This window comes from Pseudopipra pipra, chromosome 5 (genome assembly GCF_036250125.1).
Source record: "Pseudopipra pipra isolate bDixPip1 chromosome 5, bDixPip1.hap1, whole genome shotgun sequence".
NCBI lineage: Eukaryota > Metazoa > Chordata > Aves > Passeriformes > Pipridae > Pseudopipra > Pseudopipra pipra.
In genome coordinates this window covers 39,029,588-39,054,208 of record NC_087553.1, presented here as the reverse complement: position 1 = coordinate 39,054,208, position 24,621 = coordinate 39,029,588, and the positions used below count along the sequence as shown (strand labels likewise).

General features: G+C 38.8%; 1 protein-coding gene across 2 annotated transcripts in view; it reads left to right on the top strand.

Moving 5' to 3' along the window:
* TPH2 (tryptophan hydroxylase 2) overlaps positions 1 to 24,621 on the top strand; it is a 54,167-nt gene that overhangs the window by 15,417 nt on the left and 14,129 nt on the right. The window contains exons 6-9 of one of the 2 annotated variants that reach the window (XR_010430766.1): positions 1,096 to 1,292; positions 3,553 to 3,688; positions 8,648 to 8,774; positions 18,690 to 24,286. Coding sequence is in view for 1 of the 2 variants with exons in the window: in XM_064655638.1 (XP_064511708.1) it covers positions 1,096 to 1,292; positions 3,553 to 3,688; positions 8,648 to 8,774 (460 nt within the window). In the remaining variant the exon portion in view is untranslated. The remainder of the gene's footprint in view (positions 1 to 1,095; positions 1,293 to 3,552; positions 3,689 to 8,647; positions 8,775 to 18,689; positions 24,287 to 24,621) is intronic. The other variant, XM_064655638.1, reaches the window with a different exon arrangement.

Genomic DNA, 24,621 nt, shown 5'->3' with positions numbered 1-24,621 from the left:
CACGGGGATGGGACATAAGAACTGATGAAAGGGAGGAGGATCATATGAATCCCTTTGCCAATCTGTACCTCATCATTACAGTGCAGCAAAAGAAGATACCTGAGGAGAAGGCATATGGCAGAGATTACATATTATAGATTGCGAATATTAAATCTAGAGAAAGATTAAAACATTCTAGGGGGAATTAATGACATGAGATGATGCCCCATGACCATGACATGGAAAATTCCTTACAGCTAAATACAAGGCAGTGCAAGTTGGAAGGAACTCTTTGCACTGTTCACACTATCAGTCAGTTTTGAATTAGCTGTAACTACTCAAGGCAAATCTTGAATGTCAGAAACAGTTTAGCAGGTACCCTGGAAGGCTCCTGCTTTGCAATTTCTGTACATCTTTGTAAATGGGAGAGGGCAGAGGAACAGTGCAGAATTAAAAAAAAAAGGAGAGATGTATTTACAGACTTAATTTCAGCTAGGCAGGTGAAACTGGCTCTGAGGTGAGCTTCCTGATGATGAATTTGGGGTTCCAAACATATCTTCACATGTAAGCAACAGTCTAAACAATGAATATATATTTTTAAATTGGATCTATAAATTTCTAAGCATCTATGTAATTGCCTAATCTTCACAAAATGCTAGGTAATGATGCTGTGTGAATATTGTGTATTTTAAAGAATGTATAGAGCATGCAGTCTGCTGTCTTACTGAAACTACACATTAGACTGGATCGGGATCTTCAGCTGTCCACTTGCAAAGGCATCTTTGGCAATAAGTGGAGAAATACTAGCATGATATAGGAATATGGCATATAAGAAATGCATCTTTCTACTATGATATGTAAAAAGATTAAGAAACAATGTGATTGTTTAAAAAGAAATACAGTTCTTAAGAAAATGGTAGAATATGTACATCATAACATCAAGAAATAATTCTGAGAAAAAAGCATCTAGTTGTCAATTTAAAATAGTTTAAATAGTTTTAGTAGTCTCTGTTTGCCTTTATTTAAATAACACTTTTTGCAGAAATGTTGCTCTCCATAATCTGTCTAGAACCTAGTTGTATTCAGATGTATTTTGTATTTAATTTTTTTTTACAGTGGTCAGCCCATTCCTAGAGTGGAGTACACAGCTGAAGAAGTTAAAACGTGGGGGGTGGTATTTAGGGAACTCAGTAAACTCTATCCCACCCATGCCTGTCGTGAATATTTAAAAAACTTTCCTCTGCTGACCAAGTACTGTGGATACAGAGAGGATAATGTGCCTCAATTGGAAGATGTTTCTATTTTTCTTAAAGGTAAGATTCATATTTGGTTTATCAGTAGATATAGTTCAATGAAAACACTCTTTTTTCTTAGTATGGAAAGCACATTAAATGAAAAGATTCTCTGCATTGTCAGTGGTCTTTGGTTTAGCCTGAAATATTCTGGTTTTGATGTTCTCCATGGCAGGGAGTTTTTTGAGTCAAGACAGTTTTATGTATGTATTGCATGTATGAAATTGAGAGAAGTTAAACAGCTGAACATGTAAAGCACGTTGTGAGGCTACACCTGGAGTACTGTGTCCAGTTCTGGGCCCCTCAGTTCAGGAAGGATATTGAGGTGCTGGAGCAGGTCCAGAGAGGAGCAATGAGGCTGGTGAAGGGACTCAAGCACAAGTCCTGTGAGGAGAGGCTGAGGAAGCTGAGGTTGCTCAGCCTGGAGAAGAGGAGGCTCAGGGGAGACCTCATCACTCTCTACAAGTACCTGAAAGGAGGTTGTAGCCAGGTGGGGGTTGGTCTCTTCTCCCAGGCAGCTATCAGTAAGACAAGAGGACATGGTCTTAAGCTGTGCCAGGGGAGGTTTAGGTTGGATATTAGGAAGAAATTCTTTACAGAGAGAGTAACAGACATTGGAATGGGCTACCCAGGGAAGTGGTGGATTCTCTGTCCCTGGAGGTTTTTAAGCTGAGACTGGATGTGGCACTTAGTGCCATGGTCTAGTAACCACAATGGTGTTGGATCAAGGGTCGGACTTGATGATCTCGGAGGTCTTTTCCAACCTGGCTGATTCTATGATTCTATGATTATCTTGCATGGGGAGAAAAGCCCTTCAGTATAATAAAAAGAAAGAGCTGAGTTAGCTGTGTTCTCTCATTGCCACAGGTTGGGAGTTCTCATAAGTGCAGTGGGCATCCCCCAAATATCCAGGAAAGTAAAAGAGGGAATCACATGCAAAGATAACTGAATTTAAAGAGGGAAGCAGGTTTGGCATATTGTTTTACAGCCTGATGAATATGAAGCTTTCCTGAGTGCTTAAGACCTCATGAAGCTAGTTGTTATATTTGTATGTTGAAAAAAATATATCACTTTAGATGATGTGATACTTCTCTTTCATTTTATTTTTTAAAGGATCAGTATATTACATATTTAAGTTTGAAAATAGTCTTATTTTTCATCTGTAGTGGAAATGTATCCCATATGGAAGATGTGGCAGACACAAACTTGTTGGGTTTAGCTCTAGAGAAAAAACCACCAAAGAGTTAATTTAAGATTTTAATTTCTTCTCAAAGGTCCCCTCAGATACATATATTTGTTCCTTAATCCTCTTGCTCAGGAACTAAAATATTATAGAGATGGGTGTTTGAAAAAAAAAAAATTATGTGCTGTTAAGAGAATAATTAGCAGAGCATTTTGTCCCAAATATATGTAGAAAATCCTTAGCTAAAAGATATAATGAAATTTGTAATGACAGGGTAACTTTCCTCAGTCCATGCTTCATCCATAAATCTTTTTTGTGAACAGCTGCATTTACTAATAGCTGATTCATCATTCTTTGAATTTGACTGTGTCTTTCTGGGTCTGTCATATATTGTATTATGGTCTCTAAGGAATGATGCTAAATTCTTTCTACCTAGCTAGAAATTCAAGATCTCACACTTCTTTCAGAACTATGTTTTCAGACTACATATAGCAGTAGTAGTATCTGTTGCAGAAAAACTTGAAACATTCTCCTGTAAAAACTTTGAAAGAGTGAAGAATTAATTTTTGAGAGAAACATGCTTTTTAAAGTCACTGAATCTAAAGCTGTTCTCCTCTGTGACTAATCTGACAAAGGAACACTATTAAATGTTTAAATGAGGACCTCAACTATAAAAATCAGTATTTTATTGTCACAAGCAATATTTTATCTGTAAAAATGACAAATTTGTTATAATCCTATTCTGTTCTGTTAGTTTTTAACATATTTTACAGAGGCCATCTTCTGATATGGAAACTTCTCTCCCATTTGGTACTAGATATAAAAATATTAAGAACATCACTTATGGCACCTTAGCATTTTTTTTCCAGACAGGGGTATTCAAACCAACTTTGAAATACCTCAAGCTGTTTTCATTATACATATTCTAGCAATGCAAAATGCTTCTTGTACATAATAATTGAAAATGATATGCAGTGATCTTCAGCCAAGATTCTTCATATCATGCTTCTGGTAGAATAATTAACAACAGATCTGTCACCAGAAACTGATATAGTGATATATGTATAATGTGGTCTTTTATTATGTCCTTCACTTCAGAAAGGTCTGGCTTCACAGTGAGACCAGTTGCTGGATACCTGTCTCCCCGGGATTTTTTAGCTGGCTTAGCATATAGAGTTTTTCACTGTACTCAGTATATACGACATGGCTCAGATCCTCTCTACACACCGGAACCGTAAGTTGCTGCATTTGCTTTAGTACTGAAAAAATACACTCACTAGATTCTTGAAAGACCCAACTGAATTTGCCAAGATTGAAAAGAGGAACCTTCCTACAAATGTGAAAATCTTCTTACACCATGATGGCATTGGTGAAGGATTTGATGACAAAATACTTTATGTTGGTGAGCCAAAATTGAATTCAAAGACTTTTTTGGTGACTTTTTACAATGATCTTGAATAACTGGGTTATATTGTGGTGCATCAAAAATCCTATTTGGATTATATTTCAGTGGAAAATAGAATTTTCAACTGAAATTTTGAGAAAAATGTATAAAGTTTTATTTTCTCTTGGACAACTAGAAAGAAGTTGTGAAAAAAAGCCCTGAATCTCCTGAAAAAAACATTTTTTTTAGAATTATAATTTGGACTTCCGTGTTCCCATTTTTCTCTTTTTGGGCCAGGCTTCACAGCTGAACTTTATTTCTCTCCTATAACACAATGCAAGCAAGTCATGAGGCACTGGTCTCTTACCAAGAGAGAATATTAGATATGAAACCTGTTACAGGGAACATGATAGAAATAAGAAACGTTTTAATTACAGCTTTCATGGGACAGCATTGCAGCTTTTCCAAAACAGAATATTGCGAGTTCGTATGAAATATTTTGGCATAGGATCTTTTGATAAAAAGTGGGGAAGAAGATCAAAGTGACTATAGTTCTTGTCTTGTGTGTTCTGTGCACTAATAACAGAACAATACATGTCAGTTAGATAACATGGAGGTAGTTTTACCAAAGGCATCTGCTGATCTTGTAACCACAGGACTGACATTTTTGCAGTGAATCAGTCATCAGGCAGTTAGCATGAAATTGTAGCTGTGGTTTAAACAGCTTGGACTACTTGAGTGTATTTGATTTTTGCCCAAATTTACACAAAGGATTTATACATATATATTCAGCTCCAATTCTGTAAATATTTGGACTCATGCCTAACTTGGATTTCGTGAATTGACAGCCAAAACCACGGAGTAATATTTTTGTATATAAAAGGTTTCATGGAACTGCATATTAAGCTGTATCTAAAAATGTGCTAGTATTATTCTGGCAGGAGTCACCAGGTGGTGCTGTTAGACACTTATCTACCTTTTTAGTCAGCATCTGAACTGGGCAAAGTATTTGCTGAAATGCTCTGAGGCTAGTTTTGTATATGTGTTTCTTTTGGGGAGGAGATGGTGATCCCTGAAGGAATTCATTCACTTCTATAACCTTTGTAATTAAACTTTAATCTCTTAAATTTGTAGCCAAGTTGCTACAACATAAAATCCTGAAAGAAGGGCTTGGATATGTGATGCTGAACCTCTTCCAGTCCATCTAAAAATATCTGTAGATATTTCGAAAAAATAAATGATACTTAGGAAGTACCAGGTTTTGCACCAATGATTTCTTCTCCTGTGGGAAGCCAGTTTCAGACTGCAGCATGTACCAATGTTCAGTAAAAGGATGATGACGTTTATTAACTTAGTACAAACTAGAAGAATGTTTTCATCTACTGATAGGAGATTTAGGTGCATAACTCCAACAGAATGAAAGGAAGAAATATTTTCCAAGAAACAATTAAGCGTGTCTGTGCTTTTGCTGATGTTCTCTGGTTCATTGATTTGTGCATTTGAGAGCCCTGTAGTTTTCAGGATGCTGCTTACATTCAGAATTATGCAGTGGATCATAGCTGATCCCCAGTAGTAATGGCAGCTACTTTTTTTTGTAACCTTTCTGGTCTAGATGTCTGGAAAGTCTGAACAATAGTTCAGTTAGAATGAAGATTTTTATTCCTTATTTGGGCTGAACTTAAAAATCCAGGTTATGGTCTTAACAGTGCTAGATATGACTAACAGAGGAATTAAGCTGTCATTTTCTAATGATGTTATACTCTCTTCTTCTAGACTTACTTGTTCACATTAGTTAAGTAAAGTAGACTAACTATCAGAACTCCATCGGGAAAATTTGAAAATCCCTTTTAAAATGTTTAGGTTTTTTTGATAGCATAGAGCAAATAGTAAGTGTTACCAGAAATGTACAGTGAAATCCTGGCTGTTTTTTTAAATCAATGGCAAAACTAAATTGATTTGAGTGGGGACAGCTCTTCATCTTCTGCAGTACCTGCAATGCCCTGAGATCTCCTGGTTGATATATGGGATCATAATGAGGTTTGCTGCAGGTCCCTGGCTGGTGAATATTGCATTTCAATGATATAAACCTGGTGAAAAGACTCCCATTGACTTCAGCGGGCTTTCCATCAGATTTAACACCCAGGCTATAGATACAAATTGGAGAGTTCATTTGGTTTGATCTGTATCACTACTGTATGCATTTTAAAACATTCCTTCCTGATTTTCATTATGTTTCTACTACATTCACAAGGCTATGTAGATTTCCTCTGCTCAGCTAATTTACTCCAAGAAAAATCTTTTGCTGTAAAAAGTGCATTACAAAAGTCTTATTTTCTCAGAGCAATGTGTGTGAATAAATTAAAGGAACTTAATTATTTTCTGAATAAAACGAAACAAAAGAATCAAGCTTTGGTAGTTAGGCAAAGAATTATATTGTTTAGACTATCTATAAAGGGCCAGAGTGGCAGGAAGTCTAAGAGTCTCTAATGACAATCCCAAATGCTGGTTCATGTTTCTGTCTGAAAGACTTTCTGGGTTTGTTTTTTTTTGTTCATACTCTTTTTGCTTCAAGCTCTCCTCTTTATAACTGCACAAGCGAAATACCACTTTGCCTAGTTTTAATGGAAGAATATATGAGCTAAAAGCACGAGAGAAATATCTTCTGCCTCCTCATTCTCTTCCTTTTGCCAAGAGAGACAAATTAATAGGATTAGGCTTTGTCTGTTCTCATTTTGTCCGCAAAGGTGGATGCAACAAAGACCATGTGTCCCAGGGCAGAACTGGGAATAACACATCTTTGCTTATTTGTTTCTGGGAGTTGCGGCTTCAGCACAGGAAAACAGAGATGTAGACACTCACTCAGGTATCAATAGCAGTGCTGCTGCTGCAGAAGCCTGCCTGCAGACAAGCATGCTTACCTGAAGCCAGGAACTTGAAGCCAGTCCCACTGGATCGTCTTTGCTTTTGTTGTTTGAACTACTGATACAAAGCTAAATATATCTGGACTGATGCAGCGTAGCACGAGTGCTCAGCAATTACTGTCGATTCTTCAGTGAAGGCAAGAATTGGAGTTGGAGCTCTGGGCTTCCAGAGAATGGGCTTTTTGGCCCATTTCTGTGTTGAAAGATGATGGTTGGAGAAGTCATGTTCCTCCAGTGAACTGAGGTTTACTTGGTACTGAGAATTCTTGGGGCGTATCTGTCAGACTTCAAACTACATTTTCCAGTGGTCCTTTGTATTGTTAGTAAGCTAAGTCTTGCAGGAGATGATAGAAGAAATTGTTGTGACTGGAACTAAATTAATTAAAAAAGGGTCATTAACCTTTAATGATTATCTGCTCAGGTGATGCAAACCACCTTGGGAACAAAGAAATGGATACCAGTGGAGCTAACCAATTTTTCAAGTCTGAGGTCCAGTGAGAAAGGGACTCCTGTCTAAGCTATGGATCTCATTGAATGAATTACTCATATATGATGTTGACTCAAACTTGTCTCACACAACTTCGGGCAGATGCTTGTCTCACCGAAAAGTGTGACTATAACATGAGCAAATGATGCTACACATCTGTCAGTGAGGCCATTTGGACTGATAAGGAAGCATGTATGTGACCCTCCAGCACTGGAACTATATTTGATAAGCTTTGGGTGAGGCAGACTAGGAATACCAAAAATTTTAATTTTCATTTGCATATTTAGAAACTATGTCTACTGCTCTCTACTTACACATGGTTGGTGCAGACTTTTTGGTGAAGATACTGAGTAAGATGATTTTAAATTACATAGAGGTTGTTTTTCTGTTCATTATTTAACTGAAGTGTCAGGTTCTGTGACTTTTCAAACAAAAATAGTTTATAAAACACAAATTGGATGATTTTGGGTAGAAGGCAGAAAACTTGATGTTTTCTCCTTGCCTTTAAAATGCTTGTTTACAGCTTAGGATAAAAAAAAAAAAGAGAAATGTCTTTAAAGAGACAAAAGCAAAGGAAATGTCAGATTGGATTTTTAAAGTGAACTTTACTATCAAGTCCATTATTTCTTGTGAACAAAACACCAAAACTTTCAGAATTGTTTGAGAGCTTTTGTAGATGATGCATGTGCACTTTTGTTAGGAGTTTTTTGTGCATTTATGTCTGCACTTTGTCATGACTAATAATGCACATACAGATGTGAACAGCTGTTCTTTCTGAAATGATTTGGGTTTCCTGCTTTTTCTTAAATCCGTTTGCTGAGAAGTGGACTGCATAACAAAAGTACACAGTAATTGCAGTAGGATCTCATGACTAAATGAGAAACTAAGCACACAGAAACCTCTGTGAATATTGCTCCAAATTTCTAGGGCCAAGTGGCAAAATGTTGGTGTGGAGATCTACCCAGGTATGGAAAGGGGAATGGAGAAAAGGAAGAGGGAATATGTTGGATTTTGAACTTGATTCGTATGGAAAGAAATGCTGAAAATTATACTTGTGAAACACCTGGCTTTCTTGCCTTTGGGCAGTTCAGTCTTCATGTCACTAAGTCTGCAAGTCAGTAGTGCTCAGGCTCTCCCACTCAATGTGGAAATGATGAGAAAATCACAGAACAGGTAGGGTTAAATGACATATAACTTATTTAACAGAAGCAAATGTGTGTGTTTCTACATACATGCAGAAACCATTCACAGGGAAGAACTACTACACTAAAAACCGTGTTTCATTTTAAGACTTTTAAAGTAGAGGTCAGACCCATGTAAAATGGCTTATGTTAAATTAATTATGGAATTATTATGGTATTAATTTCTGTAATGACATTCTTTTCATTTCCATTTCCTTAGGGATACGTGCCATGAACTCTTGGGACATGTGCCTCTACTTGCTGATCCCAAGTTTGCACAGTTTTCGCAAGAGATAGGACTTGCTTCACTGGGAGCATCCGATGAAGATGTCCAGAAATTAGCCACGGTGAGTCAAAATCTTTTTGTGGCATGCTCTCTCATCTGTCCTCCTCTTTGGTTGATGAAGTGATGGGCATTGTCTTATCAGAGCTGACTACATTTTCAGGTTCCAGGTGACTATGACATGACAATCACAGAGCTTTAGGTGTTTTTCCGTTGTTTCTAATAAGACAAAAGCTGGTCACACTAGGTAGTGAGTTTTACTTTTTAAGTGCAATAATCAGCAATTTTCAGGGCTAGCCGAGATGGATTTTGTATACTTTAAGGTGCTGAAAATAAGTAGGGAAGGTAACCTGGAAAAAAAACTAACCTGAAACATTTTGGTGTGTGCTTTCATCCCTACACTGTTCGTTCCTCCACAGGTGGCCACTTTGGCTCATAGCACTGGTATTTCTGTACTCACTGTTGTGTTTTGCAGCTCTTCATTGTATTGCAATGTGTGATGGATTTTCAGATGACATTGCATCCTTGCTACTGCTCCTGTTGGAGAATATGTAGTTAATAAGCCAAGGCTGTGCAGCAGTAGATCTAGACCAAGATAAGTACTTCAGCCAGCAGCTGGGAGATGGATTCTGTATTACATCAAGTGAGGCACAAGCCAGTAGACAGTGTGAACTGGAAGAGGTTGTGTGTTAAAGCTGTTAGATGCTATTGTAACTGGAGCCTTCTTGGCCCTTGTGTGAGGGACCCTGTCAAACTGTCAGGACTCTCAGCTCGTGACCACCTGTCAGCCCTGCTGTCTTGCCATATTCCAGTAACTCATATGCAGCCCTTTGCATTGTGACATAGGTTAGTGACTCCTGCTCTATACCACTCACTTTGTTTGGTTGTGTTAATTTACTATATGCTTCCTTTTGTGGATCCTGTTAAAACTAATGCTGTAAATAATTTAATGAATTATATTAAATTAAAAACCTGCTCCATATGTAAATATTTTATCTCCTGAAAAATTCTGTGGGATCAAGCAGAAGAATTGTTTACTTTAAATGTTATCCAGCTTACTACTGCTTTTCTCCACAAGAAGCGCAGTGGGATTTAAAGGGTTGGGAACAACTGTGCTGAAGCTGGAGTGGAGTCAAAGCAGTTTCATTTAAACTGTAGAAGTTTTAGTGCACTGGCTTAGTAGAGACTATGAGTCCCATCTGCCAAAAAAGGTGTTTGTACCTATTTGATTTGAATCTTGCAGCCCTCTAGAAAAGGCCACTAAATTTAGTTATTCAAACTGACTTCACTCCTTAATTAGATACACTCAGTGTCTTGTTCATGGCCATCTCCTCTCACATACTTCAGGGTGTTTCTAATAGATGGCTATGGAGAAGAAAGTGGTGTTTGTAGGAGGGAATCATGAAAGTTGTGTGGCTATTTCCACGTTTGCTAGGAAAGGACTTGGTAGTAAGCAGACCTATGTTGACATGACATGCAGTCTCAAGAGAAACTACCTAACTGACCATTCTTGTAGGTACACTTTGAGGAAAATGGTGTGTCCAAATATTTTACCCCAAAATAACCTTGGATGATGTAGGCCTGTTGCTGAGGACAAAGTTGATACTGATCTGTTTGGGTAGAGATCTTAATATAAAGTGACCTCTTAATATTATATAAATGCTTTTACTCCTCCCCCTCACAGAAGTTTCCAGTTATGACTGACTGTCATCTGAACAATGAGCTGCTCCTGAATCACAAAGCCAAAAATAAAAGAAGACAGCTGAATCACTTTCCCTTATCACACTGAGAATTTTATATCTGAGTCAAAGTTGATTTCTCCTCTCATGCTGGAAATAGCTCTTTCAGGTGGAAGAAACATCTAGAAAGAGACTTAAGGTAACCCCGGTGGTGTTATTTTTTGTAGAAGCACAGTGAGGGGCTGTACTCTCCTGGGGCAGATGCTTAACAAATACAGAAATATTACTTGCCCTAAAATGTGCAATGTAAACAGCCAACTTGAGAGCAAGTAGAAAAAATATCTCTCAGTGGTGAGGGTGAGGAGGCCAAGAAATTCATTCAGCTGGGCACCAAATGTCACTTGAGGTGCCATTTAGTAGCTTTTGCAACATTCGGTCCCATTTCCGTTCTGGATAAAAAACAGAGATGCAGCAAGCTGAGAAATGCCAGCCAAGAGTCTTAACACAGAAAAGCAGTGCAGGTTCCAACAAAGCGACTTCAAAGTAAATAGAGAAACAAATGAATGGAGAGAGAGCATGCATATTAATGACTTGAATCAATATGCCTAAAGCAAGCTTGCCATTAGGGTGACCTGTTTCAAAAGACAGTGACATTAACAGCTGAGCCATTACAGGGAGGACAATGGCTTTAGGAAGACAAGAAAACACCTCCTAGGAATTCAAACCAGAAAGAGAAGAATTATTATAGGTGATTTCATAATCTTTTGTTCCATTCTGGTCTCAAAAAGACACTGTATCAGCTTTGATAGATCTGCTCTTTGTCCCCATCAGTCCTGAGCTGCAAAGGAAATGTCTGATGTTTTTGTCCCCACAGGGTTGACACACTAGATGTAGAACAAGCTGGAGTCTGGTGCCTTGGGCAGACTAGAAGTGTTTGGTAAATTGCAATTGGTTACGTCTGTGCAGCCCCACTGAGGGCAAGAATTAAATGGGAGAGCATTGCAGAGGCCCTGGTGCTGGCCGGCTGGAGGGAGAAGGATGACTGCAGGGGACGAGGGCTGAAAAGAAAGTATGCAGGTCCCTTCATCTTCTTGGAGTCTGGTAGATAGGGAAAAGGAGAAAGGAATTGCTTTTGCTTTATCATGAGAGTGGAATATTGAAAGAGCCGAAAGGCTGTCTTTGTAGAGATTTATTGAGAGATTCCATTTCCTTTACAATGTTTTAGGACAGTAAGAAAGAGGAAAAACATAAAGGAAAAAGTAACTGAGAGATATGTTACTGAAACAGAACAAAATATTTGTACAATCCACTTTTTTGCTTGTAGTGTGGTATAATGCAGTTACTGTTTGAGGAACACAATTTTGCTGTGCACGTCTGGGTGCTAATTATTATCATCCTCATTACTCATGCTGTTCTCTTTGATTTTCTAAAACCACTTTTGAGCTGCTTTTTCAAGCATGCCCGATCTTTCTGTTTTCACATAGTACAAAAATAAAAAAGGCTGTCTTTTCTGCTTACCTATCAAACTATAAGTGTAGAGAGGACTTGACATGAGGTGTTTCAACTAATTTATATAGTATATAATTTACAACACATTTAACAGCACATAACATAAGGTTTTGTCAGGAAAATTGTACAAAAAGTACATCTTGGTTTACATTTCAGTGTTACCTTGTAATTTGTGGACTTGAGAGCCAGAGAGCAGCTATCTTTGTGAAGCTGCAAGTTGATAAGCAGGAACCTGCCTCTCTTGCTAATGGCAGAAATGATACCTGAGTCCTGCTAAGTTGTTTCAGCACAGCTCAGATTGCCTCTTTGAGATGCTGTATGAATAGGATGTGTTTGTATAGATAAAATTCAGTGGGGCACAGTAACTGGTGGTGTTTCAGAAAAGAGGATAAGAGAGTGTCTTTGTGTGCAGTTTATCACCAAATCTTTCCACCCAAGAATTTGGTCATTAGGGCCTAATTAATTGCAGCAAGTTTTTTTCAAATTATTTCTCACTGGAAGTTACATTTAAACATTAAGTTCTTTAGAGCTGTAAAACTGTCACTTTTTCATCTTTCTTGTTAATATTAGTTCTTATATTTTAACAGCACGGGACAGTAGAAATCAAGAAATTAGTCTTGTACTTGCTATCCTTTATGTGGAAAACCACAACAGTTGCTTCTGAATTTGAAGGAATTGTCTGTGATGAGATCTTTTAAATGCATTTCAGGCTTTTTATGGATCCGAGTGTTTTATCTGGCCTGCATGGTGACTGAGGCCAGTGGTTCATTTCTAAAGCTGACTTGTTCACTTCTAAAGCTGTGTATGTATCAGAAACAAAATATTTTAAAATTATGTGATGGGATAAAACCAACATTCAGAGCTGCCTCTCTGGGTGGTGTTAATTCCTGTGAGTTTACTTACCTGTCTTCCCTCAGGATCTGTGTTATCTGGTCTTGTTTGCTTCATTCTAGTCCTATTCCCGTGCTGAACAACTGGCACATAATTCAGGATAATTCTCCGTTATGTTTGTTGAGGAGATAATCAGAATGGAAGAAAGAGGAGCATTGCGGATAAAGACTGAATTGCATTTGGTAACTTTGGGAAGATACAGCATTCGTGGTCAGTTCACTAGACAGAACTGACTGTTGCAGTCTCTCATCTTCACAAACATAAGATTAGATTTCCTGGAGGGGCTAACTGGTAGTGCTAGGCCATAAGTACAGCTTGTGAACTGGATTACTGTCTTCCTCCATGGATGAGCAAATGGAGCTGAGAAGAAAAGTATGAAAGTAGGTGAGATTTTGAACATTCCAACTTATGTCTGACAAATCAGAACTACTCGTGTGTTTCTCATTTGTAGTTGTGAAATGATAGATAGAGAACTAACCACCATTGTAGGTCTGTGACCAGTTCCCCTGCTGAAGCTATTCTGACATATAAAAATACTTAGGTATTGGCCAACTGAAACCTGGTATTACAGCTCAAGAGCTGTGGCAGTCACTGAGCATATTGAAGTTTAACATTAAAATCTCTGCTTAGTTTTTTTTCTGTATCCCAGTAGCATGCCATGTATGTGTGACAGATCCCAAGAGTGAGTACCAGGGGTGACATAATTGAGTTTCTTGCAAAAGAGTTACTTCCAGCTACACTTGTAGTTAGTGAATAAAGGAGCTGCAGCATGAAGAGCTGGGAGTGAATATGACTTAAAAACTGCTTGAGTAAATTTTGACGGGCTTACAGGAGACATATGAAATTACTCTGATTTTGGCTGTGTGTCCCTTAGGGAAGATGAATCAACTCCCAGGGTAAAAGCTAGAACTATAAAGGTGCAATCAGGTATGATGGATTACTATAGCCAGACATTGTCCTGCTACTCAGCTTGAGACTCAAAATACTATGATCTGTATTGTTCATCAGTAGATGGCCTGGACTATGTTTCTGTTCCTGACTTTCACCAAGCAAAACCACCCATATGCCGATGTATTTGGAAATTGCCCAAGTGGAAAACCTGAAACTTACAGAAGAAGCAGAAGAGGAACCTGATGAAACTTTGTGGCTCTCTTAACCATTACAAAGTCACACAGGTGTGTTTGAATCAGGAGAGAAAGATTACTTACTGATGGATTACTTTCCTTTGATTGGTGAGGTGTTACTGGGCTCACTGACTGCTGCTCTAAAACCATTCCAAAATTTGTGGATTTGCTCTGCAAAATGTTACAACAGAATTAATAAAAAGTAATGGTGTCCATTTTTAAGGGTTTCTTTCAGCAATACTTTTTGATAAAGTAGCTGAAGCACTGATGTGAAGTCCTTCCTACAGTATGCATAATCAAGCAGATGGGCAGAAAAGATAGTACATATATCACAGAACAGGACTAAAGGGGGAAAAAACAAATTTGTAGATTCCAGGGATCAATATTTAATATTTTAGAATACTGCAGTGTTCTCCTGCAGTGCATTTTCACGGTCATCACATCAGGGATTCGTGGCACAAGGGAAAAAACAATCTTAGCAGAAATATCTAACCAGCTTTGTAGCTCAAAACCAGGTGGCTGTGTATTACATAAAAATAAGCTAGCACTCCAGAGAAGTTACTACAAGGAGAATTTGAAGAGTTTTGTTGCTAGAATGGGAGCAAATGCACAATGTTTTCTGCAGGAATTGTGATAGTCTGCTGAGGCCTTTCTTCTGTGTTTGAAGAGTCTGTTTCCAGGTTTGAAATCTGTAAGATTTACTGTGCTGGTCAGGCCCATGGCTGATGCCTTGTACCCAAGTCATAAATAGCTACTTAGGGGAGATGTAAGAACAGGATGACCATCTCTGATTATTTTCAAAGTTTTTCCAAGCTTGTGACCATTCAGAAACTTGGGAACCAAATGTAGTTTCTATGTATGTAATCAACCTGAAAGGATTTCTGTCCAGAAACAGCTCTTTATGTTTGAAGACATGTAGATTTTTAGTGGTAACTGTGGTAACTTTGGCAACGAGCTCTGTGGTTCAGCTATTCACTATCTGGTGAACTCTCTCCTTTTGTTGTTTTCAACTTGATTCCTGCTAGGGGTTTTTTTTGTATTTGAGGAGAGAATGATCAAATCATCCCTGTAGGCTTTCTGTATGCCATCATGACTTTACAGAACACATTTTCTTGCTTAGTTTTTGCCTTTTCTGGATTGAAAACCAATAGTTTGTTTAGTTATTCCTCATGCTATTGAGATGTTATTCCTTCCCTGAACCCTTTCCACTTTTCCAACTAGAACTGGAAAAGAGGGAGGATATCTCAGTCACCGGTCTGTGGAGCAGGGTAAATGAGCAGTTTGAACCCTAATCTGAGTTTTCATTAAGAGTAATACTGTGGACTTAAGCCAGTTTTGGATGTGCTTGCTGTAGAAGTGGGAACCTTTTGTATGGTAGAAAAGTGAACCTAATGTTGTAGGGCTGACATGGTTTGCAGTTTAGAGATGGGAGAAATAGGCTGCATGCAGGACAGAAGTAGGATTCAGTGGATCCATTGCTATTCAAGGATATGAGTCCCTTCAGTTTCTGATCAGCAGAAGGGGCAAAGGATAGGTCAGCGCAGGATGTATTAATGTGAAAAATAAACATCTTGTGCTTTGTACTGTGTCACTCAAAGTTAAGGAGGTGAAGGGGGATTCACCTGTTGCTGTGAGGGTGCCCAGTTGGTCAGGTCAGTAACCTACTTCTTGAAAGGATCTCAGGTTGCCTTAAGAGACAAAATTTTGTGCTCACAAGTAGCTAGAAATAGTGTTGTTCTATAATGTGCTTGTAAGTTTGTATGCTTGGGCCCAACCCTGTAATGAGGGAGCTCAATGCAAGAGAGAACTAATTTGACTTAATTGGGATCAGGGAAGAAATTAGAAATTTTGCTGTAGAAATAATATAGCTCCTTTTATACAGGATGTGATTTATGAAGATCAAGCCCTAAGCACTTAGAAACGCTAAAGAAAAAGGCTCTATTAAAATAACAAATTGCAGCCAGACACTGGATTTGCTTTTACTTCTTGTAGCATTTTGTTTCCGAAAGTGGTTAGATCATAATCTGTGAGGTTACTGAACTGCGAATGTAAATTTGCATGCACACAAGTATACATTTTGACATATAGGTTAACAAGAGAATGGTGCAAATTTCACACAGCACTGGCTTACTAATTATGTTTGTTTATTTTTGGAAGCAACTTCATTTTCATTAAGAAATTGCAGATTCTGCAATAGTAATCTTTGCTGGTAGTTCAATAGCTCACACTCCAAATGTTTGCTCTGCTACAACAGTAATGAAAGTGAGCCTGAAAAACAGCTTTGAAAAAAATTGTGGAATTTAGGAGTGCACGCAAGTGGCAAACATCTGCTGATTTGGTGTGGATCCAGTTGAGATAGGTTGAGGAATAGGTGAAAGGAGTCTATGAATTTTGATAGGGTTTTTTGCGTATTTGTTTTTGCTTTTGACCTAGAGTAGATACAGTATTAGCAAAAAGGCATAAAGTGTCTTTTATACAACTTGTGTAACTGGGACAAAAGAAAGTACTCAGCATAAGCTTCCAGTGAACAACAATAGGACAAACATTTTGGGTAACAACTATAAACAAAGTGCTCATAAATTACACGAATAATGGGGGAAAAAAGCAATAGAGGAAAGGTTTGGAATGTATCACTACTGCTGTTCCTAACTGCACGTGTATGTAGAAGGAAAGAGATAATCCTGGGCTCTGTGTTGGTATCATTCATACTGACACATTATTTGAGTCGTTTGTACAAGATATGGACGACCTCTGGCAGCAGCACACAGGTATATGGGGAAGTAAAGGACTTCAGCATGTGGTGGCGCATTTCAGCCATTTCTGGGTCTTGCTTAGGGCCGAGGGAATGTCTGTGCTGTGGGTGTGCAGGTGGAGGAGTTGGCTTTCCCCATGCTTGCCATGGAGCCATAGCAGCTAAGGAGTTCTGTGCAAAAATAGCTTTGGTGACTGCAGGTGGGGTTCTCTTGGGAGCAGCTCCCTGAATGCAGGTACCTGGTTAGCTGACTGGGACCTACAGTGGTATTGGGGTGGACTAGCTCCAGGTTCCCTGTGCTCAGGGATCTGTGCATTCTGCTGTGCTCTGTGGTGCAACCATGGCTGCCATCCTGCACCCCCCACCCTTCTTTTGGGGGTCAGCAACCACATCAGGAGAAGAAAGCCAGGAGATTCTGCATTCAGGCAGAAACTAAACCAGTTATGGGTAATCACAGGGTCACAGAATGGGTAAGGCTGAAAGGGCCCACAGTGGGTCATCTGGTCCAGCCTCCCTGTTAAAGCAGGATGATCCCAGAGCACATTGCACAGGATTGTGTTGTGATGGTTCTGGAATATCTCTGATGAGGGAAACGCCACCAGCTCTCTGGGCAATCTATTTCAGTGCGTGGTCACCCACACAGAAAAGAAATTCTTCCTCATATTCAGATAGAACTTCTTGTCATCAGTTTCTGCCCACTGCCTCTTGTCCTATTGCCTGGCACCACCAAGCAGAGCAATAGGTCCATGCTCTTGACACCCTCCCTGCAGATACTTAGAGATGTTGATGAGGTCCTCTCTCATTTGTCTCTTCTTGAGGCTGAACAGATCTAACTCTCTCAGCCTGTCCTCATTAAAGAGATACTCCAGTCCCTTAATCAACTTTGTAGCCTTTCACTGGACCCTGTCCAGGAGCTTTGTGTCTCCCTTGTATGGAGGAGCCCAGAACTGGACACAGTACTCCAGATGCAGCCTCACTGAAGTCCTCAAACCATGCACTATTCCTTTTATTGTCTGGAATATTTCAGTAAATAATTTTGCTTCCAAAAGGGGACATTCATACATGTAGCTACTATGCATAACCCAAATACTACCTTATGGAAAGAGTCTTCAAATACTTATCTGTACAGAGATGAAAAAATCCTAACAATGTTCACAACCACGCAAACCACTTAAATTGTTTAAATATTGGTTCAAGGACTGGACTTGACTCATGTGTTCAGTCTAATTCTTTCATCCAGCATATTCTTGGGTATTTTCGTTGTTTGCAGAGATTAAAGTATGGAAGTAAGACAAAATATGGCTGGTATCCATAAACAGCTAAGTATGCCTAGGGCTTAATTACTTAATGCTGCAACTTTGGAAGTGGTTCTTGTGCCTGTCATCATCTTTCTATCAAATGGCATCAAAGTGCTGGATGGAATATGGTCCCATAAATTTTTAATTGAGATGTTTTTGGATGATCTACCATAATAATTTTGTAAGTATATCTTAATTATATATTTATAGGTCCAATGCTGATGCTACAGAGCACCCGGGGGGGCTTTGCTGTTTCTTTCAATGAGTTTAGGTCCGTGGGCGAAATACTAACCTCATTTCTATGTGTACTGTTTCCTAAAAGCTCATAGAGCTGTACACAGGCAAACAAAAGGGAATTTGTTGCTGTAAAATTAATGTTTATCATTTGCTTACCCAAACTGTTATTTAGGAGTATGGATTTTGGTGGAAAAAGAATTAACTCTGGAGGACACATGATTTTGCAGTTGTGTGTCTTCCTTTGTCCAAACTCAAACTTTGTCCAGCTTTGTGTGGTACAGCATGCAACAAAATTGTTAGCTACTCCTTAGACATAGTAGGCCTTATGAAGTTAGTGTGTAAAGGTTTTTGTTTGATTTATTGATGATTTTGGGAAGTTAAAGCAAATACTCTAAGCCTGAGAGCATTGTTGAAGCCAAAGAAAAGGTTACAGAGAAGGTTACAGCCTCCTTGTGACTGTTAATTTTGGTTGTTTTGGTTTGATTCCAGATGTTGCTGAAGTTGTCAAGGTCAACAGAACATCAACATGGTGCCCTTTCAGGCACACTTCGAATAACCCCTCCACTTTCTCATTCTGTTTGTTAGGTTGCTTTTGCATCAGACAAAGCATCAGTTTAGACTGTGTAACCTTGTTTCAGTTGTTAGCTGTAAGTTTTATATATTCTGTAACTTACAGAGAACTTTCTATAGATCATCACTATGACATTCATAAAGATGGCATCTGCTCATAGTGCTAGATAAAGCAGTTTGAGCTCAGAACTTTTTCAAGACATGCTGGAAAGAATGGGCACTCACATATTACAATTTTTTCCCCCATAAAACATACTACTCTTTTTTCTCTGAAGATTTTTCTTCCCTCCCTTGAATCAGTAGGCTGTAATTGTAATAATTATATAGTTTGACTACATAAAAGTGGCTAAGATTATAGTTTAACAAGACATTTTACATTTCTAGAATGTAAACACCTTTGTAGGATTAATTTTTTGACTTTGAGTAAGCATATTAGCTTATGTACAGATCCATACTATACATCTGCAATGAATTTAGGACCTATACAAGCACAGAATTCTTGCTGATCACTAGTGACCATTTCAGAGTGATCTTCACATTTGGTATGTTATTCCTGGACCACAGCCACTGGAAATTCCTGTGACTTCGGTACAGTGAAGAACTGTGATCTCTGCTCACAGGTACTTGCTGAGTATAACTTTTTTCCATGTATTGCTGAATGTGATTCACTTTGAATTTACACACTTTTGGCAGGTAACTCGGTGGTGACTCAGTTGACTATTCTGTGGTTATGATAGATTCATTTCACATGTCCTAACTGCTGAAAATCAGGGTGCTGCAAGGAGATGCTCAACTGCACTTGAGAAAGATTTTGTTTGGGGCTGTGAAAAACATGTTCAATTTGAATATATTTTTAGTAGCAAAATTAATAGATATTTAAAATTCCCAGAGCTACTTTTCTTCTTTGATCTGTCTGTCAGCTTGACATGAATAGAACTAACACTTTTGTACTTATGCCTGCTATCTTTTTTTTGCTTCCTTTTTGCAAAGCAGGTTGAGCTAATGCATTAAGAGTCACAAAAGCTTTTGGGAGTCCCTTGGCATTTATGTGATTAAAAGAACATTGAGTTTAAATGCAGTGTTGCTGTTAGAAACTGTGATGTTTGAAAACAAGTCTTAGCTATTAAATCAGTTTTCAGTAAATAGATGGAAGAACTTAATTTTCTTTTAAAATATTTAGAAAATAAGTGTGGATGCTGGTAATTTTGGAATGAAGTCCTATCCTTTTTTTCTCTTCAGAAATAAATTTGAAATTGATATGACTGTGAAGAAATAGTGCGTTTTTTCTCCTTGAAATAAGAATTCTGAAACTTCACTGGCCAGTTGTTCTTGTCTCTTCAATGTGTTTTTTGCCCGCACAGGTTCAGGGCTTGCAAAAGTTCTGAGATCCTTTCAGCCCCAGGAGACTTCTCCCCTTTCTGAAGATATGACTTTCTCTCATTGGTGGGTACATTAGGACTTTTAGAGCTGATCGTGTATACAAGAACCTCATAGTCCTCCTTGGCTAAAATGTTGTGGGAGGCTCAGTGGCTCTCCTGCATCACTCCCTGCAGTGCAAGTGTCATCTACAGTAACTGGCCTGTCAGTTAGAGGAGGCACAACCTGCTCCAGGGAATGGCATTGTGGGAAGCACTGCATGAACCTGGTGCCTTCCCCATGGGAATTCCGGTAAAGGAGGACACTGGGGTCTTTCTCTGTACTGGCCAAGGGTGGTTACTAAAGAGGCCTTGTATCTTGCAGTAATCAGTTCTGACAGTGGACTGGCACAGGGCAGTGATTCAGTAAACTCCCTGCTTATAAAATGAGGATTGCCTGTACTGTGATTAATTGCTGCACCTTTGCTTCTTGATAAGCTGTGGATTTACTTTACCATTCTGTCAAAAGCTTGTCCCAGGATAAGTGGAAGAGAATCCTGTGTCAGTTTTCCCCTTACTCGGTTTCCTTGTGGCATTGCCAGTTTTCCCCATAAGCTTTCCTTCTGGCATTGCAGCTTGTTCAAAAGAATGAACTCTGCATCCCTAGTCTGAAGATGTTTTCTTGGTATTTCATGGAGTGTTGCAACTTTATACCTTCTCTTCTGAGTGTCCTTCTTAGCGTGCTTGCTGGGGAGTAGAAGTTGGTCTTTTTAGAGAAGGACAAACTATGTTGGACCAGTGCTGAAGTCTACAGGTAACTGTGATAAATGGATCCTGACGACTGGGCTAGGCTTCTGTAGAGATTCTGGCTCTGGATGCTGTAGGAAGAAAAGTGAGTTTGTTCCTGTCTGTTCTCTGAGTGTTTTCCTAAGCAATGCAATTCAGTTTGGGGCAACATTCCTAGTGTCAGTGACCCATAAAACGAGCATGCTGTCAGGCAAAGGACAGACAAATGATCTCTTGTGTGTTTATTTGTTTCGAATTTTGCTCTCGCTTTGGTCATACCTCCATGTCCACACGTCAATGTTCAAGTTCCCGGCCCATGCTGGAGGAGTCATACTCTCCAAGCTGTAGCATAAGTTATGAGGCTGAGGAGAACACTTACGAGGTGCCAGCCCTTGTCCCTGTAGCCTATAAAATCAGGACTGTTCTTGCTTTGATAGGTTGTGTTTATGCCAATTCCTCGCTTGTAAGAGTAGCAGGACAAAGATCTGGAAAACAGGAATGGCAAAGCTGTAAAGACAATGCCTGCTTGCAGCCTGTGAATTGTGAAGGATTGTAACAAACTAAGTGTGTCACATAAGCAGCGCAGACTGAAGACTGTGGTTGGACAGCAGTGACGTGTGTTTACTCAACTTTTTTTTTTTTTTTTAATGGTTTGACTTTCAGAGGACCCCATCTCTTGGAGTCTCAACTATCATGTCAAAAGACCTCACTATCCCCGTTACAATACCTGTGTGAAATCTCTGCATGGCTGAAATTTGAAGCAACAGCTTGAAAAAGAAATGAGCAAATACTCACTTAGCTAAAATGTAGGGAGTGCTGAATGTGAATTCATGTTATCTGTAGTAAAATAAAGTGGAATGGGTTATTATTGCATATCATTTTTTCTTCGTAACTCCACTTGAAATTAATAAACCTTAAACCCCTAGGTTTTAGAAGTTGAAGTTGTTCAAGATAAGAGTCAAATGAGATAGAGAAGGGGAAATAGGAAGGGCAAAGCATTAGGGCTTCATGTTTAACAAAGCATTAGGCCTTATGTTTAACAAATGACCTAAGCAGCAGTTTACAGTTTAAGTGGTCTTGTCTGCTTAGCTGCATATTAAGCTTCAGCACTATTAGTTATGTTGGAAAAGCTAGAAGTTCTTTCTCTGGCCATGTTGAGCAAGTTGAGGCAAGTGTGCTTTTTGGGGCATTCATTTTTTGCACCACCTCTGTGACAGCTAGCTTTGCTGGAAAGGAATTTGCTGCCTTGCCAGGAAACACAGCTTTTTGTACAGAAAGACTTTCTGTGTAAGTGTTGAAGTTCCTGATTCTGCACCTCCAAAGGTTTCCAAGGTTTTCAACTGAGATAAAATGAGAAGGCTGGACAGACATCATCTTTGTGCAGAGCAAACCTAAATTCAGATTATTTTGAAGTAATTCAAACATGGAGTGAGATATCCAGTGGCTTCAGCTGTGTGGGATGTAACTTTTTGGAACAGCAGAAAAATCCCAAAAATGCTTCATTCCTCTGCTCTCTCTGCTTGCTCTTCAGAGTAGCAGGAGGGCCTCCTTCATGCGAGAATGAACAATAGAAAGACACATTCTCTCAGGAGACACAATATGGTTAGTAGGGCTGTCCTCCGGATCTTATTTCAGAAGTTGTATTGCACCTGCAAGGTTGGCAGCTGCCATAGACATTGTCTTGTTTTGTCTGGACTCCCCAGTGTTGGAGGTATAGAGTTACCTCCTTACTGATACTGTTGTAGCATTGTGTTGCTTGAGGTACACTTTTGCTTCCTTACAAACTCATGATGATAATTTTATTTGGTTTACCATTATGAGTTTTTCTCCAGTAACTCCTGAATAAAGAAACATAATTTCAAAGTATTCACAAGGGCTTGAGTCCCCTTGTGCTCACTGTAGGCCGTGCTTTCTCTGAGTATGTCAAGCCCCTGCATTAGAGGAATTTGCATGTGGTGATGCTGAGTTCTGTGGCTGTCAACAGAAATGTGAAGGCCGGTGTGTATCTATACCCCAGTGCTCTAATGAGCAGCACCACATCTACCCAAATGTCTGTTTATAAAGAGATTGTTCCGAGCATTCACCCTTAGTGAAAGGTCTGAATGCAAAGCAGTCAGATGAGGGAAAAAGGATAATATTGTTAAATATATTCACTTTGAAATCCCCAAAGGAAACCTCATTTCACTAAGCCTAAATGCATTTCAAAGTGGCAGACTAAACAAAATAGTTTAAGAAGGTAACTCTGAAAAAATTAAACTTTGTTTTCTTATTTAGAAATGCTGTTGGCTGTGAATAGGGTCACTGCCTTTGTTGGAGGTAGGCGAATTGTCTATAATGAGACTTAGCTATTGAATTTTACTTCTTTTCTGCTTTTGATCTATTCACAAACTCATCATAAGATTTATTTGTTGTTCAAAAATCTCCCTGCATTTCTACTCAGTAATGTTCCTGCATGAATAGCTGTCAAATAGCCAGTATTGCTTGATGCCCGGACTCTAACACTGTGCTGTATTGGCTAGTTGCCTGGGTTACCTGTGTTACATCTATCTGTTTCTTGTAGTGGAGCACTCCTGATACTACTCAACAGACTGTGAATTTTGAATAATTCAGTCAAATGTGAAATGCCAGCTGGTTTTTTTTTTTTTGGAGACTATTGATGTCTTTGAAAAATAAGCAACTATTCAAAAATTTATTTGCACTAGCTCTGAATGAAGAAAGAAAGCACAGATGAGAGTCACAGATATTTCTGAGTCAACAGTTGGTTGCAATTTGAGCAACTTTTACAGGGGGAAAGAAAACACCTTTATTTCATTAATCCTTAGGATTAATTTCTAATAATTGGAGTTAGAAAAAGTCTTTCAGCTATATATAACTATTTACTTATGAGATAATTACAACTATATGAAAGATTTTATCTCTATGTGAATGTTTTTAGAGCTAAAATATCAAAGGACTCCTAAAGAAAAAGGAATTAATCTTGGCATATTGTGAACATATCACATGCATTTGAATTGAGTGGTCTATTCAAATATCTTTTGAAATCTTAAATCCAGTAGAAACAATGTAAAGATGTTTTCTTAAGGATATTTATTTGGCACTGGTCTTGCAAGTACTTACATACATTAGTAATTGTATTGTCTTCATGGCAGTCATTTTCTATATGTATAATGTGATTGTGCTACTTCATGTCAGCTTGGGGTTGTAGCCCTTTGCCACTGGCAGTTCCTGTAGTGGTGATTCTTCTTGCCCATGTGCCAGGGTTGCAGTCATGCAATTACTGAATCTCTCATTCTTCCCCCCTCATGACAGGGAGCACAAACAAATCGGTGCTTGACGTGGTGTTCTCAGGACTCATCCTGACAACATTTTTATAAGGTACTTTTAGAGAACAGATAAAATCTCATGCTATACATCATGCTGAAAATTGCCAAGTGAACACAAGTATTGGTCTCTAAGCTATACCGTAAGAAAATTAGGCAAAGTGGAAAGGCTTGAAAGGCCTTTTTATGGACAAGTCAGATTTTGAACTACTGACTCTATGACACTAGCATCCAATACCATACACAAGCTCTTTGCACAGGTCCCAAGAGGGAGATTCTCAAATGGAAAATGATGTGATGTGAGAAGTGATTTTCAAAGCCTTAGAAATCAGACAGGTGAGAAGAGTTGAGCTTATCAGACCTTTTTTCCTGCCTTTGAAAATTTCTAAG